We start from the raw sequence: 16462 nt of genomic DNA, 5'->3' as shown, positions 1-16462 counted from the left end.
AGTGAATCACAGCAAGGTTTTGTGTTTTTTTGGGGGCTTCAAACACAACGGCTGCTTTGGATTTAGACAGAATTACCCCCAAAGAACTATGTGCGGTTATTATTACTGGCTATAATCCTAACACAGAACGTATGTAAGGGCTGATTTCAGTTATATTTTCGGTGAGCAGAGGGAGCAATAAGTATATAAATATACTCGTTACAGTTATTCAAAGCAACAAGTTTGTTTGCAAGAATGTTTCTCTGTGAACATTCACTCCACTTTCCCCAAACGTTCACACACGAGGATCAGCGACAATCTGTCTCAGAATGTATCAGGATATTCCTATTGGTGAAGTAATGTTCAAAAGCAGCTGTAAGTTTTAATAGGAGACCTAATAAAATGTAACACTGTACTGCAAGGTAGAATAATAACTGAATCGCATTATTTTACTGTTAGGAAGATCCGAACAGAAAACACTACTGTTGAAATGCAGGTTGTTTTGGAAATAAATAGTTTATACAGCTGTGTAACATCTTAAATGTCACATATGACTTGTCTGTGGAGTTAATATTGAAGTTAGATTTGCAGGTGAAGAAGACAAGAAGAACTGGACTCTGCACTTCAACAACCCTGCAACTGTGAGAACTTGACTTTCTAAATGCTCTGACAATTTGTACACATATAGACTCAAGTTTCTAAGCTGCTGCTTAATCTTCAGTGCTACACTGCCCTCCCAGGCCTGATTTATATACCTGCTCTTTTACATCCTACTCCTATACCCTCCAATGCCTGGGACCTCTCTCCTGCCTTTCTCTCCCTGCATCTCATTATGCCCTTCCTATTGCTTTTTCTGTTTGCGGTTTCCTCACTCCTTTGTAAACATTTATGTTCTCTCCAACTTCCCCACTTTCCATCTATCCACATTTATTCCTCTCTCCTCCCCTCCACCTATGCTTGTGCCTATACACTGCACCACTATGTACACACCTTTCCCAACAACTTCTACACCACTCAATAAGAAGCAACCCCACAAATCCTCTTCTCACCTCCTCTCTCCTCCTCTCTCTCCTCTTTGTTGCTGCTGGGGATATCTCTCCTAATCCGGGACCCAGCCATATACACACCTGCTCTCGCCCACGCCTCCCTGCCACCTCTTAGGTTGGGCTGCAGCAGGGTAGAGCAGGGGCCCGGCAGCTAACAGAGACCCGCAGCTGGACAGCCATGGCCCCTGCAGCCCGGGACAGGTGCCCTGGCTCTCCGCCCCTCACGGTGGCGCGGTACGGTGCGAGACGGGTTATAGGGAGCAAAAAGTGTTATTCAGTATGCGTTGAGCTGCAGATGAAACACCCTGTGAAAGCTCATACTGTGTGAGACGTGTAGATGCAAATTAAATGTTTTCAGAATTCACTGCAATGTTTAAATAAAAAAAAAAAAGGATTTAACCAACTTCCTTGGTTTCTCTTTCAGGAGCTGTCCTCGGTAACACACATAAATCCCATTAGAAACTTTAAAAACAGAAGAATATTAATATACACAGAAATACGACACTACCAGGAAAAACTTTATTCTTAGGCAATAGAGATGATCTCTTTTGCCAGGCAAGCAAAAGATTCATTGAACTAAAAGAGAGGTGAAATAGTCAAATATTGCCTTTTTTTTCCCCCCCTCCACGACAAAAAATTAAGGTAACTCTTGTCCTTGAGTTTGAGATTTTTTTTTTTGTGGAGGAGCAGTTAATCAGGACAAAAATGTGATAATTCTCATAGTGTTGCACATATATAATAGATAGCAATGGCTGGAGAGAGTCATTTATTGCAGAGATGAGGGAATAAGATCTGTAACTCCTTCACTGACAGAATGGCATCTCTGGAAGCAAAACTGTAAACGGCAACATTTGTAAGGACTCCCCGAAGACACCCCATAAACCATTCTTTTACTTTAAGCGTTCTCTGTGTGAGCATTGTTCCGGTGCAGATAAGAGTGGCATCTGCTTCTTCTCACTCAAACTTCGATTTGGGCTTCCTGTCACGCCCCCTGATGTTGAGCAGCAGCAGAAGCCCCAGGCAGACGGTGGCTGGTGCACACATGGCAATGGGTTTCTTCAGCACCAGCAAAGTGTAAATAGCACCTGGAAGGAGCAAGGAATTAGGAGCAGGGCGAGGGAGTAAGGAACGGGGGTAGCATGGGCTGCAAGGGAAAGGGAGTACTGCAGTGGATAGGGGAAAAGACTACAAAGATCAGCATGCATTGTTCAGTAATATGTACATAACACATGCATAACCACACACATAACACATGCATAACCACACACATAACACATGCATAACCACACACATAACACATGCATAACCACACGCATAACACATGCATAACCACACGCATAACACACGCATAACCACACACATAACACATGCATAACCACAAGTCTCTCTATCCCTTATCTCACTGCCAGCTGCCTCTCGTCCTCCCTTTCTTGTAGCTATTGTTTCCAGTGGAAATAAACAAGGTTAATTGAAGCCAGTGAAGGAAATCCCCCTGGGTCACTGCGAGCGGGGTACACTGCACCAAGACGCGATGCTCTGCAGCATATTCTGCTTTTCACTGGCTCCCCCTGCTGGAGAGAAGCAGCCCGGACAGCGCCCGAGTGCCACGGACACAGGGGGTCTTGCAGAGCGTTGCACACACTGCATTAGCCCAGCTGGTACCTGGTGGTGGGTGCAGGTTGTAAATTACTTCAATCGCCTAGGGCAGGGGGGGGGCAAGTCCAGTCCTCAAGGGCCACCAACAGGTCAGGTTTTCAGGATATCCCAGCTTCAGCACATGTGGCTCAAGCAGGGATATCCTGAAAACCTGACCGGTTGGTGGCCCTTGAGGACTGGAGTTGGCCACGTCTTTCCAGAGTATCATTATCTGCTAACATGTTCATATATCTCGTTGTAGCATTGTTATTACCTAGCTGTATTTAATTATCCGCTGTACAGCAGAAGGCATCCTGATAACGTCAGAATTAGTATATAAAAATCCTTAACCACTTAATTGCCAGAGAAGCCTGCAACACAATATAGTCCTGGCCACAGTGGCAGTGCAGGGGTTAGGCTGAGCCCAGACAGGCTGCTACACTACCCCGCGTCCGCACGTCTCTGCTGGGCGATGTGTGCTCATCCCCAGCAGACAGAAAGACGCGATTGGAGGCGGGACCACGTCAGCCATTTAATAAATAAAAAAGAAACAAAGTGTGTGTTTGTGATTGGCTGGTGAAGTACACGTGACACGGCTGCCGCTTGAAATTACAACTTCAGTTGTCTTTTTCAAGTGCAGCGGCGACAACGCTGTACTTCGCCGCCCTGGGATCGTTTTCGGTTTGAAAACTCCCACACACCAAAGCGAAAGCGTGGCGAATGTGCGCGCGCACGTAAGCGTTTACGTGCGCACGTCGCAAAGCAGCCTGTCTGAGCTCAGCCTTACGGTGCATTACCAATGCCGCAAGTGGAAATAAATACATTGACGTGTGTGGATTTGGGGTGTCTGAACATTTCCCTCCGTACGGAGATCCTGGGTGTTATCAGGACTGACGTGGAGCTTGACTTGTTTTATTGCCCATGCTTTTCTATCTCGAGTTTTTAGGCCATAAAATCTTTGAACAGAACAATTACTTATCAACTAAATACAGCAAAAGCAAAGCCGGTATGGCATGGCCATAAGAATACACAGGGACAGGCACCTGAGTACTGCAAGGCCTACAATGCACCAAGGAGTATATAATGGCAGATAGCTCAGGACTACAAGGACTTGAATGCATTGCAGCAAGTAAGGCACGTTCTATAGTGCCGGGCGCGTGCTACGCCGTGCGCGGAATTTTAGTTGGCTGACGTAAGTCAGCCTTTCTATACAAGGGCCGCGCGTGCGGCAGGGAGAGGGGAGCCGACAGACAGCGGCGAAGATGAGGAAAATCATCTTTTCGCGCCACTGTCTGCGCTCAAATGTGTGTGTGTGTGTGTGTGTGTGTGTGTGTGTGTGTGTGTGTATGCGATTGCAGAACTACAAAAAATAAATATTTATTAAACTTTTTTTTCTTTAAAAAAATCTTATTTAGGACTTTCTTTTACTCACACAACCCATGCACACACATATACTCACACACATTACCTGCAGATCCCGGCTCTATAGGCAGGAAAAGCATGCAGCACGTGCACGCACGTTCGCATAGGAATGCGCGGCCGCACGCTGTATATTACAGCCCTAATAACTACTAGGGACAGATGGCTCAGGACTACAAGGACCATAATGCATTACATCAAGTAATACATGTGGACAGAATGCAAGCCTACAGGGATCAGAATGCATTGCATCGATACATAGGGAGGGACAGATAGCTTGGGGCTACAATGACCAGAATGCATTGCAGCAAGTAATACAGAGGGACAAAAGCTCAGAACTACAAGGACCAAAATGCAATGCAGCAAGAAATACCTAGGGACAGATAGCACAGGACTACAAGGATCAGGATCTACAGACTAAAATATTCAAAGAACATAAAATGCTAGAGAAGCGGTTACATTTGAATACAGAGCAACACATACTTGAAAACGAGAGGTAACTCTCAATGTATTACCTCCTGGTAAAACATTTTATAAATAAATAAACATGCCGTTGTTGGTGAATGGGGCAGGAACACAGGACAGAGGGAGGAGTTGCAGGGGACAGATGCATGGATTAGGGTGCGCTGTGCCCTTCTCACCTATCATAACGAGAGTCAGCACAAAGTTACTGATCTCCTGCACGATCTGAGGTCCCAGGGCGAGCAGTACCCCAGCTACCAGCTCCAGCCAGCCCACCACCTGCATGTAGTCGCCTGGGTCCGGCTTGTAGCCAGCCAGGTCCTTGAGGGGAAAAACATCAGCGAACTGCACAAACTGAGACTTCTGCAGAAGGGAAGAACAGCAGAGCGAACGTCACTGCAGCCGCGGAACAGATTGTCAGCATTACACAGTACCCAATGTGTGGGTCCAGGGGGGAATAGGGTACAATTACTTTTTTATTTATTTACAGAACCAGCAGCACAGGTACCATTTCATTTACAGACTCAGCGTATCACAACTTTGTTTTGTTTTTTGATGTATAGACCCAGTGTACCACTTATTTATTTTTTATTGACATAAATAATAATAATAATAATAATAATAGCATGTTCTAGTACCACTATATATTTTTTTAATTATTTTTTACAACCCTAGACTACCATTGTTTTTTTTATTTACTAATCCAGATCATCACTACTTTCCAGAAGTACCATGTTTTTATTTAAAAACCTAAAGTATCATTATAATTTTTCCTTAGAAACCAGAAGTACTACTAAAGAAATAGTACTACTAATGAAATATATATTTATAGAAGCCATACCACAGCAATAATATTTTTTATGTACATAGAAAAAGTGGTCTGGGGTTCCATGTCACTATCAATTGTCTCAGGACTCCACGGAGCAGCAATACATCCTTAACAGGGCCCTCAGATCTTACTAGGGTGAAAAACTCCATTAAAAAAAAAAAAAAAAACTGTGAAGCAGGCTTCTGCAACCTTGAGAAAGGGCTGAAGGAGCAAGTCAGCGAGTAAAGACACTGACTGTAAACAATGGCACTGAGTTTGAATCAGGGGAACCTGGTTCAAATACTTGTATCAGCTCCTTGTGACCTTGGGCAGGTCACTTTATCTCCCTGTGCCTCAGGCACCAAAAACATAGATTGTTAGCTCCACGGGGCAGGGGCTGTGTGTGTAGCATTCTTATGTGCTGCTTGCCGTGCACTATACTGTAATCCTGAAGTACTTTGTGTCCCATTGGGAGAAATGCACTATATGAAATAAAGTTATTATTAAACTTCAGAAAACACTGGGTGTAACATTTTTCGCTGTCGTAAACATTTTTTTTTTATATATCTTCACTGTTCTCCAGGTTCAAATTAGGACAAGCTGTCAAATCTCCAGCATTGCACAACACAGAAAAAATACAAACACAATTAACCGCTGCTGTCTTGCAACGGCAGATTAACCCCTTCCCTCCCACCATACGTTGCAGGCATCTCTCCCAGAATCCCCTGCTTGTCTCATCCTCACTGAGGATGACAGCAAAGGGGTTAAGAGGACAGTTTTTCTTGCTAGACCCCAACTCACACTTGGGCACTGAAAGGGTTAATTTGTCTCCCTGCCTGTATCCGCCGCCCCGCCCCCCCCCCCCCCACCTCACGTTGTACAAGTGATGGGGAGGGGAGAAATTTTAGCGTCTAAAGCTGAGTCCCCAGTCAGCACTGTGGCATGCGCGTCCGGCGGGGGGGGCAGCGCGTGCACAGCGTTGCACCGCGATCTGCGGGAAGGTTTGCGACGGGAGGGGGCGTGGCTGTGGATTTGCAGGGGCGTGGCCATGACGTCCCGCGGCTGGTTCGCCCTCATTGGCTGAATCGCCGGCGGGGGCATTGCCACGCCTCCGTCGCGAATGCCAAACTCAAATTCCTCTGCCTGCCAGAAAACCTGTCGCGCACCGCTGGGGAAAGGTGCGCGACAAGGTAGGAACTGGGACCGGAGTAACTGGGGGGCGGGGCTTGATCATACGGCGTGCGCTGTAGTAGTTAGTGGGACCGCAGCAGCGCTGGCGCTCAAAGCATGCGCGGTGGGTGTCCTGCGTCTGCTCGCGCGCGGGGGGAGGAGGGGGATGGGCGGCATTGCCGAATATTGAGCGAGCGGGAAAGTATAAAAAATGTATTTACCTAAGTGCATCGCGTGAGTTGGGACACACATATGTATATGTGTGTGTGTGTGTGTATATATACATAAACTGCTGTGTATATATATATATATATATATATAAACACACACACACACACACGTCACCTCGCCAAGCACCGCCCGCTCAGCGCTAGCGGGTCCGCAGCCTAATTTGAATGTTAAGGTAGCGGCGACAAAACCCCAAAACCTGCACCAGATTTATGGACACAGATATAGTGCTATTTTGAAGTCTATGTATAGGGTGGTTTTTAAAAGGGCTTAATTCGAAGGGCAGCACAGGAGAAAATTGTAATAGAATATATCCATGACATAAAGGGAAATAGAACAGATCCTGACAAAACTAGCGCATTTAGTGCCAAGTTTGGACTGGCTCAGTTCTCTGTGCCGCAGGCCTTAAAAAAAAGTGTTGTGTAGATACCTATTGTATTAAATACTATCTTGATTACACTAATTAGGAATACGCAGGACCATTCGGGTAGATGGTTAAAATGCCAAACCCTGTGGAATTAAACCCATCTGCATCTGTTCTACTCCCCCCCCCCCAGGCTGAAACTGCCATGGATTTAGCCCTGGAATCGCTCTGCAATGCATTTCAGAGCCCTCTGGTAGCAAAGGGGTTAATACACATTTTAGATCTTCAGCAAAACCAACAGATCCCCGTCACCAATCCACACCCACTGCTGCGCCCTTAGGAGAGGGTTAGTATACCATACCTTGATCAATACTTACCATCTGCGTGTAAACCTCAGCTGATATTTGGTCTGTCAGTTTCACTGCCCCAGTGATGCCAAAAAAGATCCCCAGCAGAACTCTGAGAGCAGTGAATATAAAAGCCATGGCTGCCCTTGTCTTTCCCCCTCCCACCCAAGTCTCTCTGCAAAACAACTAGTGCTGGATTTGAACTGATGGAAGCATCACAGGAGGAGGGGACATTGTAGGACAAGCCTCTTACACTTCAAACTCCTCCTGAATTTCTCCCGTCCTCTGTGCCTGGCTTACCCTGCCTCTCTGCCTAAGGCCACACGAAACCTCCATGTATGGTCCAGTTTCAGCCCTCCCCCCAAGATTTCCCAATAAAACAGAGCAAGAAATACCAAACTGCAATCACATTATTAGTGTTGTGAACAAGTGTTTGTGGTTTCTCATGGGGAGCACGGGGGGGGGGGAAAAAACACAAGAAAACCTTCTAAGTGTAGATGTACAAAAAGTGTTAGAAATAATCCCTAGTGAATCTTGGCTCCTATGTACAGCCTACTCACAGGAAAGAAGAGGTTTTCAAGAAGTGTTGATTAATAGTGGGTTGTGGAATAGATGAATGTAGACTGGCTCCTTCACTTTGAGAATAGGTCATCAGCAAGAAAAAAGAGTACGAACATAGCACAGATCAGATGGTAAAATACAATTTATAGGATCCTTAAAAATGCACACTAGCAGTGTAGCTATAAAAAAATCTGCATGTAAGCTATAAAAGCTTTCTGTGACAACCGGGAGAATAGCTCATGCCGCCTCTCACCGCACCACCTCCGTCGGAAGCTCCGGCTGGAAGTCACGGCTGCTTGCGGGAGATGCCGCTCCGTATCTGGTCGCCAAGTGAAGACATCACTTCCGGCTCGGTTACCGCAGTGAGTGCAGGGACGCAGCCGAATCACCGATAGGCGAAACGCGTAGAGTGGTACCGCCCAGATCGTGACGAGACTGTGGAGACCAGATACGGAGCGGCGTCTCCCGCAAGCAGCCGTGAGGTCCACCCGGAGCTTCCGACGGAGGTGGTGCGGTGAGAGGCGGCATGAGCTATTCTCCCGGTTGTCACAGAAAGCTTTTATAGCTTACATGCAGATTTTTTTATAGCTACAGCGCAAGTGTGCATTTTTAAGGATCATATAAATTGTATTTTACCATCTGATCTGTGCTATGTTCGTACAGGCAGTCATCGTTTTACAACGCTTCGCTTTACAACGAATGGCTTACCCAACGCTGTGCAATGCATACCTATGTTCATTTTTACAACGCCAAAACGGCTTATCCAACGCTCTTACAACGCTTTGCAACGTTGTGTATGTCTATATACACACTTCAGGCTAAAATGCACGCCTCTAACATCTTAGTTAGTTGATAAGACTCTCTTCCCCTGAGTTTGCTGCCCCTTGGCTTCAATGATAATTATTTTCTTACGCTTGCACGTATGTAGAAAACTGGGGATGCGAAACTCGTCATGAAGCTTTTATGATCTTGATGAAATGATTGTGTTCCAGCTGTAGCAGGAAACAGAAAACACAATTCATGCAGACATTATGGCCAGCGTTCCACCCAGGGGATATATGCATAAAAACCTCTAAGGATATATATATATTTTGTTTTTTAAAGTGTGATTTCTCCTCAAATCAACGTTGCCCTAAAGATGTCATATGAAAGAGCAGCCGATTCCTATGTCAAACAATTGTAGTTTGCAGGATTAGCTGCTGTATCATGGGGAGGGCTACATGATTATTTCCTCTCCCAGAATCCCCTGCTTGTCTCATCCTCACAGTTTATTGGTGTCTCCCTTCCAGGAAGGGTGGGTAGCCATGTTAGGCCGAGCTCACTCTGCCTACTGCACAACGTGGCGTGCGCGCGTCCGCACGCCTGTCTGCTGGGCGATGTGTGCTCACCCCCAGCAGACTCAATGGCGGGACTTCCATATCCTACGTCATCCATGCAGTTTAAAAAAAAAACGAAACAGTGTGTGTGATTTTATTGGCTGGCGAAGTACATGTGACGCGGCTGCCGCTTGAAATTACAACTTCAGTTGTCTCACTCAAGTGCAGCAGCGTCAACGCTGTACTTCGCCACCAGGAGTCATTTGTAGTTCGACAACTCCCATCGACAAACATTAAAGAGAGACGAACGTGGGCGCGCACCTCGTGTAGCAGCCAGAGTGAGCCGGGCCTTAGTCCTTTCTTCCATGGAGTAACAAAGGAGGGAGAAGGAGTAGGTGGTATGATACTTTTTATTGGACCAACAAGTAGTTAATTTATTACGAGCTTTCAAACCTCTCATTGTCAAGGTTACCAGATGAAGGACTCCGAGAGGTTCGACAGCTTGTAACATAGCAACTACTTGTACTACTGGTCCAATAGAAGGTACCATACCATACAATCATACCAAGAGGAAGTGATATGAAACTGGCTCCATCTGCCATGTTGTTTCTCCCACTTAGATCACAGGAAGTATAGGAGTCGACTACATGCACTTGAGAGAGATAAACATTCAGAAGTGTTTCGGAGTAAAGGTAACCACACCTTTAAATGAGTTTGGAAGATAATTGTACCATGCAGTTGTGTTTGAAATTAATATTTTTTTATTGGCCTTTATTTGTTGCATGATAATCTGACACAAATACTTCCAAGCTCCCAGTGCAGGACATTTGATTAGATTAGTTCCTACATCCTGGAGTTGACAGGTATCACCGTACATAAAACCAGGACTGGCTGGGCTTTTCCTGGCACATCTGGAATCAGAAGGTCCCCGTTGTCTGCCTCAGGCTGACCACAAGCTCTCGCTATCCTGGAGGCGCAGGGAGTGAAACTTTGAGCTGGTCTCATCCTTCTCAGACTGGCACTCTGCGGTGTCTCTGCTTGTAGGCTGCCCGTTGGGTAGATACACGTGAAGCTGCACCCTCTCCACAGTATGCTGCGGGTGCTGCTGCCACTGACTTGGTGGTTCACATGGGATGCCATGCACCAGTAGCCCAGGGTTACCCTTGGTATAGGTGGGAGTCTCCTCCTGCTGCTGGGAGATATGCTGGTGAGGCCGCTGCAGTCTCTGTCCACGAAAGGATGTCCGTATCCCAGGCCTCATGGGTCTGCAGAACTGCAGGTAAGTTAGCAGCCCACCGGGTGCAGAAGAGAACCCCCTATTGTGCGCAGAAGGTAGAGAATTGTGTGTCTCCCTCAACAGAGGGAGCTGAAGGCATGTCCTCCTGGCTGAGCCCAATCCTGCAAGTCCGACAGATTGGCATCTGCAGCGGGGAAAAACACAACAGTATACTTTCTCCTGCTATTGTCACAGCTCACCTTTAAGCTGAACCCAAAGTACAGACTTTACAGCTTTCATTCCAGGCTCACCGATAACAATACAATGTTTTGAGCCAAAATGCACAAATGTCGCAGATTTCCATCTCTGAAACGGTGTCTCTGGTGACCTTTTCATATGGAAGTAAAGTATCTGTGCACATGTCCAACAAACACTTGCAGAGTGGCTACAACAATTTAAGTTTTTGATACCACACAATATATTAGAGACTATGAAATTCTGCTTTGCTGCATCTCACATTTTCCCCAACAGTTTCCCCCTGGGAACTCACGATTCCGAAGTTTGAACAGTCGCCCTGGTCCTGGAAATGCATACAGTACGTTTGGCTGTAAATTGTGATACTTTTTAACGAACCAACATGATAATTTTTCGTGGTTGAAATTGTAGTGGACAGAACTTTCAGGAAAGACCTGCGAGATTTGGAAAGCTCTATACACAACCAATGTCATCTATGAAGAACACCTGTTGATCTGTTAAAAGGTATAAACTACAAAATCACTACACAAAACGTCCTCAACACAAAGTATGATTATTCTTTTTTTCAGGGCTATGGTATTATCCCAAAATCAAAAACAATGTAACAATGAAAGGTATATTTTAATTATAAACACATATAAATATCACAGTGGATAGTACAAATAGTTCAAACAAAAACAAAAGTATAAGACGGCTAAAGTGTATAAGGTTGCGGCCCGCTGGCGCTGAGCGCGCGGTGCTTGCCGCTTTTTGTTACACAAATCTTTATGTGCAAGTCCCCGCGCGCGCTGGGCTTGAGTAAACAAAAAATGTACGTTTCAAGCGCGCTCAATTTGCCCGCAACGCCTACCCCCCACTCGGCGCTCATGCTTGGAGAGCTTGTGATGTCACTGCTCTCAAGCACGAGCGCGGTCAGCGCCAGCGGGGCCGCAGCCTTAGACAACAAAGCTAGAAATGGTAAGTAGAAACAAAAATACTTATCCGCCACTGGAGTAGGCAGCCAGAGAACAGTAACTGGTGAGCAAAAAAAATGTAATCTAGAAAGAAATCCAAAAACTGGAACAAGGAAAGTCACAAAGGGGCTAAACTATTACTGATGGGATGGGATGGGAACACTAGCGCTAACCGGGGGGAAATATCAAAAATCATACTTGAGTGCTGAGAGCATTTTGGTTGTGTATGCTATAGGCATTAGATATTCCTTTCGTCCTCGAACACCTTGAAATCAGTTAGATATTATAGTTTTCTTCCTTTGGTCAGTGCCGTTTGATTTAAATTTTATATAGTATCACTACACTTCACCAGCAGGTATCAAAATTAATTTATCAGCTAGATCGCCTTATAGCACAGGGATTAAAGTTATTTTAGAGACATAATTTCTAGAAACCCTTGCTGGCCCCTCCGACACAGAGTAGTCAAGAGCATTAAATAACCAACCTTTGCATGTTCTTGGTATGTATGATGCATGGAGGCATCTTCATCTTTCTCTCTAACCAGTGTGCAGCGGTTGCTACCCTAGGTTGGGTAGTTAGGCTTCTACAAGGATATAAGGAAAGACTGGGTTCCCGCCTCGTACCTTGCTCCTCCGTTACAGGGTTCTCTAACACTGGCTTTGGTCCTTTAGCTCTCCTGTGCATTGCAGCGAGCGTGAGGAGCAGCTTCTACAGGCAGCCCGCGTTCCAGTCTCTTATTTATTATATATATACTCCCATAAATAATTCAGCAGCTGAACTCCTTGAAATATTAATGACACAAGTGTCTATGCACCTGCCTACCCTTAAATAATTCCAAATACCTAGTGGCTTAAAGTGCCACTAAGCAACATATTGTGGATTTTGTTTTATGGTCCAAAGAAATAAAATAATAAATACTTGGTAAACAATCACATTTTGCCCCTTGAACATGTAGGTGATTACATATTGCATAAGTTAAATCAGGCACTAGAATTAGGCTTGTTTCCATGATAGATAACACTGCTTTTGTAAGAGAATAAAGGCCAGGTCCCCGCTGGCTACTGCAGCGCCCGCTGTTGGGGACGCTGCAGGGACAATAGCCGCTGCACAATGGGACCGGGACCGGGCCCGCTGCGAGGGGGGGGGGAGCGTTGCGCTCTGCCAACAGTAACTCCTGCTCGCAACAGAATTGTGATCAGGAGTCGCGACGGAGCGCTAAGCCACGCCCCCGGCAGTTCAGCCAATGAGGGCGAACCTGCCAGGTGACGTCACAGCTGCGCCCCCGTCCCTCCCCCCCGTCTTTTGGTCTGCAGCTCCCTGCAGACCAGGGGAATCGGCTGCATGCGCCGCCAGCCTCGTTGACGCGCATGCAGCGCAGGTACTGTGGCCGCAGCCTTAGAAAAGATTGTGTCTCAGAAAAATATAACGCAACAACCATTCTATAGCTGCACGTAAAAGGAATTTTCAAAACAGCACAGGTGTAACTCATACCCCGTCTTATCCAATCTCTTTTTCATGTCAATGTCTAACTAGAAAGATTGATGGATTTCACAAGTGTGTTACCAGAATAAAAGGTAAAGGAAGTGTGTAAGTCTACGGCCACAGTGCTCCCTGCTGCACGCGCGCCTACACAGACTACAGCCCCAGGGATCCCTGCTGCACGCGCGCCTACACAGACTACAGCCCCAGGGATCCCTGCTGCACGCGCGCCTACACAGACTACAGCCCCAGGGATCCCTGCTGCACGCGCGCCTACACAGACTACAGCCCCAGGGATCCCTGCTGCACGCGCGCCTACACAGACTACAGCCCCAGGGATCCCTGCTGCACGCGCGCCTACACAGACTACAGCCCCAGGGATCCCTGCTGCACGCGCGTCTACACAGACTACAGCGCCAGGGAGCCCTGCTGCACGCGCGCCTACACAGACTACAGCCCCAGGGATCCCTGCCGCACGTGCGTCTACACAGACTACAGCCCCAGGGATCCCTGCTGCACGCGCGCCTACACAGACTACAGCCCCAGGGATCCCTGCTGCACGCGCGTCTACACAGACTACAGCCCCAGGGATCCCTGCTGCACGCGCGCCTACACAGACTACAGCCCCAGGGATCCCTGCCGCACGCGCGCCTACACAGACTACAGCCCCAGGGATCCCTGCTGCACGCGCGCCTACACAGACTACAGCCCCAGGGATCCCTGCTGCACGCGCGCTTACACAGACTACAGCGCCAGGGATCCCTGCTGCACGCGCGCCTACACAGACTACAGCCCCAGGGATCCCTGCCGCACGCGCGTCTACACAGACTACAGCCCATGGGATCCCTGCTGCACGCGCGTCTACACAGACTACAGCCCCAGGGATCCCTGCTGCACGCGCGCCTACACAGACTACAGCCCCAGGGATCCCTGCTGCACGCGCGCCTACACAGACTACAGCCCCAGGGATCCCTGCCGCACGCGCGTCTACACAGACTACAGCCCCAGGGATCCCTGCTGCACGCGCGCCTACACAGACTACAGCCCCAGGGATCCCTGCCGCACGCGCGCCTACACAGACTACAGCCCCAGGGATCCCTGCTGCACGCGCGCCTACACAGACTACAGCCCCAGGGATCCCTGCTGCACGCGCGCTTACACAGACTACAGCGCCAGGGATCCCTGCTGCACGCGCGCCTACACAGACTACAGCCCCAGGGATCCCTGCCGCACGCGCGTCTACACAGACTACAGCCCCAGGGATCCCTGCTGCACGCGCGTCTACACAGACTACAGCCCCAGGGATCCCTGCTGCACGCGCGCCTACACAGACTACAGCCCCAGGGATCCCTGCTGCACGCGCGCCTACACAGACTACAGCGCCAGGGATCCCTGCCGCACGCGCGCCTACACAGACTACAGCGCCAGGGATCCCTGCCGCACGCGCGCCTACACAGACTACTGCCCCAGGGATCCCTGCTGCACGCGCGCCTACACAGACTACAGCCCCAGGGATCCCTGCTGCACGCGCGCCTACACAGACTACAGCCCCAGGGATCCCTGCTGCACGCGCGCCTACACAGACTACAGCCCCAGGGATCCCTGCTGCACGCGCGCCTACACAGACTACAGCCCCAGGGATCCCTGCTGCATGCGCGCCTACACAGACAACAGCCCCAGGGATCCCTGCTGCACGCGCGCCTACACAGACTACTGCCCCAGGGATCCCTGCTGCACGCGCGCCTACACAGACTACAGCGCCAGGGATCCCTGCTGCACGCGCGCCTACACAGACTACAGCCCCAGGGATCCCTGCTGCACGCGCGCCTACACAGACTACAGCCCCAGGGATCCCTGCTGCACGCGCGCCTACACAGACTACAGCCCCAGGGATCCCTGCTGCATGCGCGCCTACACAGACAACAGCCCCAGGGATCCCTGCTGCACGCGCGCCTACACAGACTACTGCCCCAGGGATCCCTGCTGCACGCGCGCCTACACAGACTACAGCGCCAGGGATCCCTGCTGCACGCGCGCCTACACAGACTACTGCCCCAGGGATCCCTGCTGCACGCGCGCCTACACAGACTACAGCCCCAGGGATCCCTGCTGCACGCGCGCCTACACAGACTACAGCCCCAGGGATCCCTGCTGCACGCGCGCCTACACAGACTACTGCCCCAGGGATCCCTGCTGCACGCGCGCCTACACAGACTACAGCCCCAGGGATCCCTGCTGCACGCGCGTCTACACAGACTACAGCCCCAGGGATCCCTGCTGCACGCGCGCCTACACAGACTACAGCCCCAGGGATCCCTGCTGCACGCGCGCCTACACAGACTACAGCCCCAGGGATCCCTGCCGCACGCGCGTCTACACAGACTACAGCCCCAGGGATCCCTGCCGCACGCGCGCCTACACAGACTACAGCCCCAGGGATCCCTGCCGCACGCGCGCCTACACAGACTACTGCCCCAGGGATCCCTGCTGCACGCGCGCCTACACAGACTACAGCCCCAGGGATCCCTGCTGCACGCGCGCCTACACAGACTACTGCCCCAGGGATCCCTGCTGCACGCGCGCCTACACAGACTACTGCCCCAGGGATCCCTGCTGCACGCGCACCTACACAGACTACAGCCCCAGGGATCCCTGCTGCACGCGCGCCTACACAGACTACAGCCCCAGGGATCCCTGCTGCACGCGCGCCTACACAGACTACAGCGCCAGGGATCCCTGCTGCACGCGCACCTACACAGACAACAGCCCCAGGGATCCCTGCTGCACGCGCGCCTACACAGACTACAGCGCCAGGGATCCCTGCTGCACGCGCACCTACACAGACTACAGCGCCAGGGATCCCTGCTGCACGCGCGCCTACACAGACTACTGCCCCAGGGATCCCTGCTGCACGCGCGCCTACACAGACTACAGCCCCAGGGATCCCTGCTGCACGCGCGCCTACACAGACTACTGCCCCAGGGATCCCTGCTGCACGCGCGCCTACACAGACTACTGCCCCAGGGATCCCTGCTGCACGCGCACCTACACAGACTACAGCCCCAGGGATCCCTGCTGCACGCGCGCCTACACAGACTACAGCCCCAGGGATCCCTGCTGCACGCGCGCCTACACAGACTACAGCCCCAGGGATCCCTGCTGCACGCGCACCTACACAGACAACAGCCCCAGGGATCCCTGCTGCACGCGCGCCTACACAGACT

At 49.8% G+C, this 16462-nt stretch overlaps 1 protein-coding gene across 1 annotated transcript; it reads right to left on the bottom strand.

Moving 5' to 3' along the window:
• Positions 1 to 1530: 1530 nt before the first annotated feature.
• On the bottom strand, positions 1531 to 7663 carry TMEM35B (transmembrane protein 35B). The gene is made up of 3 exons (XM_075604600.1): positions 7489 to 7663; positions 4721 to 4904; positions 1531 to 2110 (listed from the first exon to the last, which is right to left on the bottom strand). Exons 1-3 carry the CDS (start codon positions 7594 to 7596, stop codon positions 1980 to 1982), a joined length of 423 nt encoding a protein of 140 aa, XP_075460715.1. The 5' UTR covers positions 7597 to 7663; the 3' UTR covers positions 1531 to 1979.
• Between the last annotated feature and the right edge of the window lie 8799 nt (positions 7664 to 16462).

This window comes from Ascaphus truei, chromosome 6 (assembly GCF_040206685.1).
Source record: "Ascaphus truei isolate aAscTru1 chromosome 6, aAscTru1.hap1, whole genome shotgun sequence".
Taxonomy (NCBI): Eukaryota; Metazoa; Chordata; class Amphibia; order Anura; family Ascaphidae; genus Ascaphus; species Ascaphus truei.
Note: the sequence above shows the minus strand (reverse complement) of the source record. Positions and strands in the feature narration are given on the sequence as shown.

Coding starts and splice junctions, on each gene's coding strand:
- TMEM35B (XM_075604600.1), bottom strand. CDS start 7,596: ATGGCTTTTATATTCACTGCTCTCAGAGTTCTGCTGGGGATCTTTTTT. Junction 4,905..7,488: donor CTGAGGTTTACACGCAGATG/GTAAGTATTGAT, acceptor TCCCTTCTGCAG/AAGTCTCAGTTTGTGCAGTT. Junction 2,111..4,720: donor GCTGACTCTCGTTATGATAG/GTGAGAAGGGCA, acceptor TGCTCCTTCCAG/GTGCTATTTACACTTTGCTG.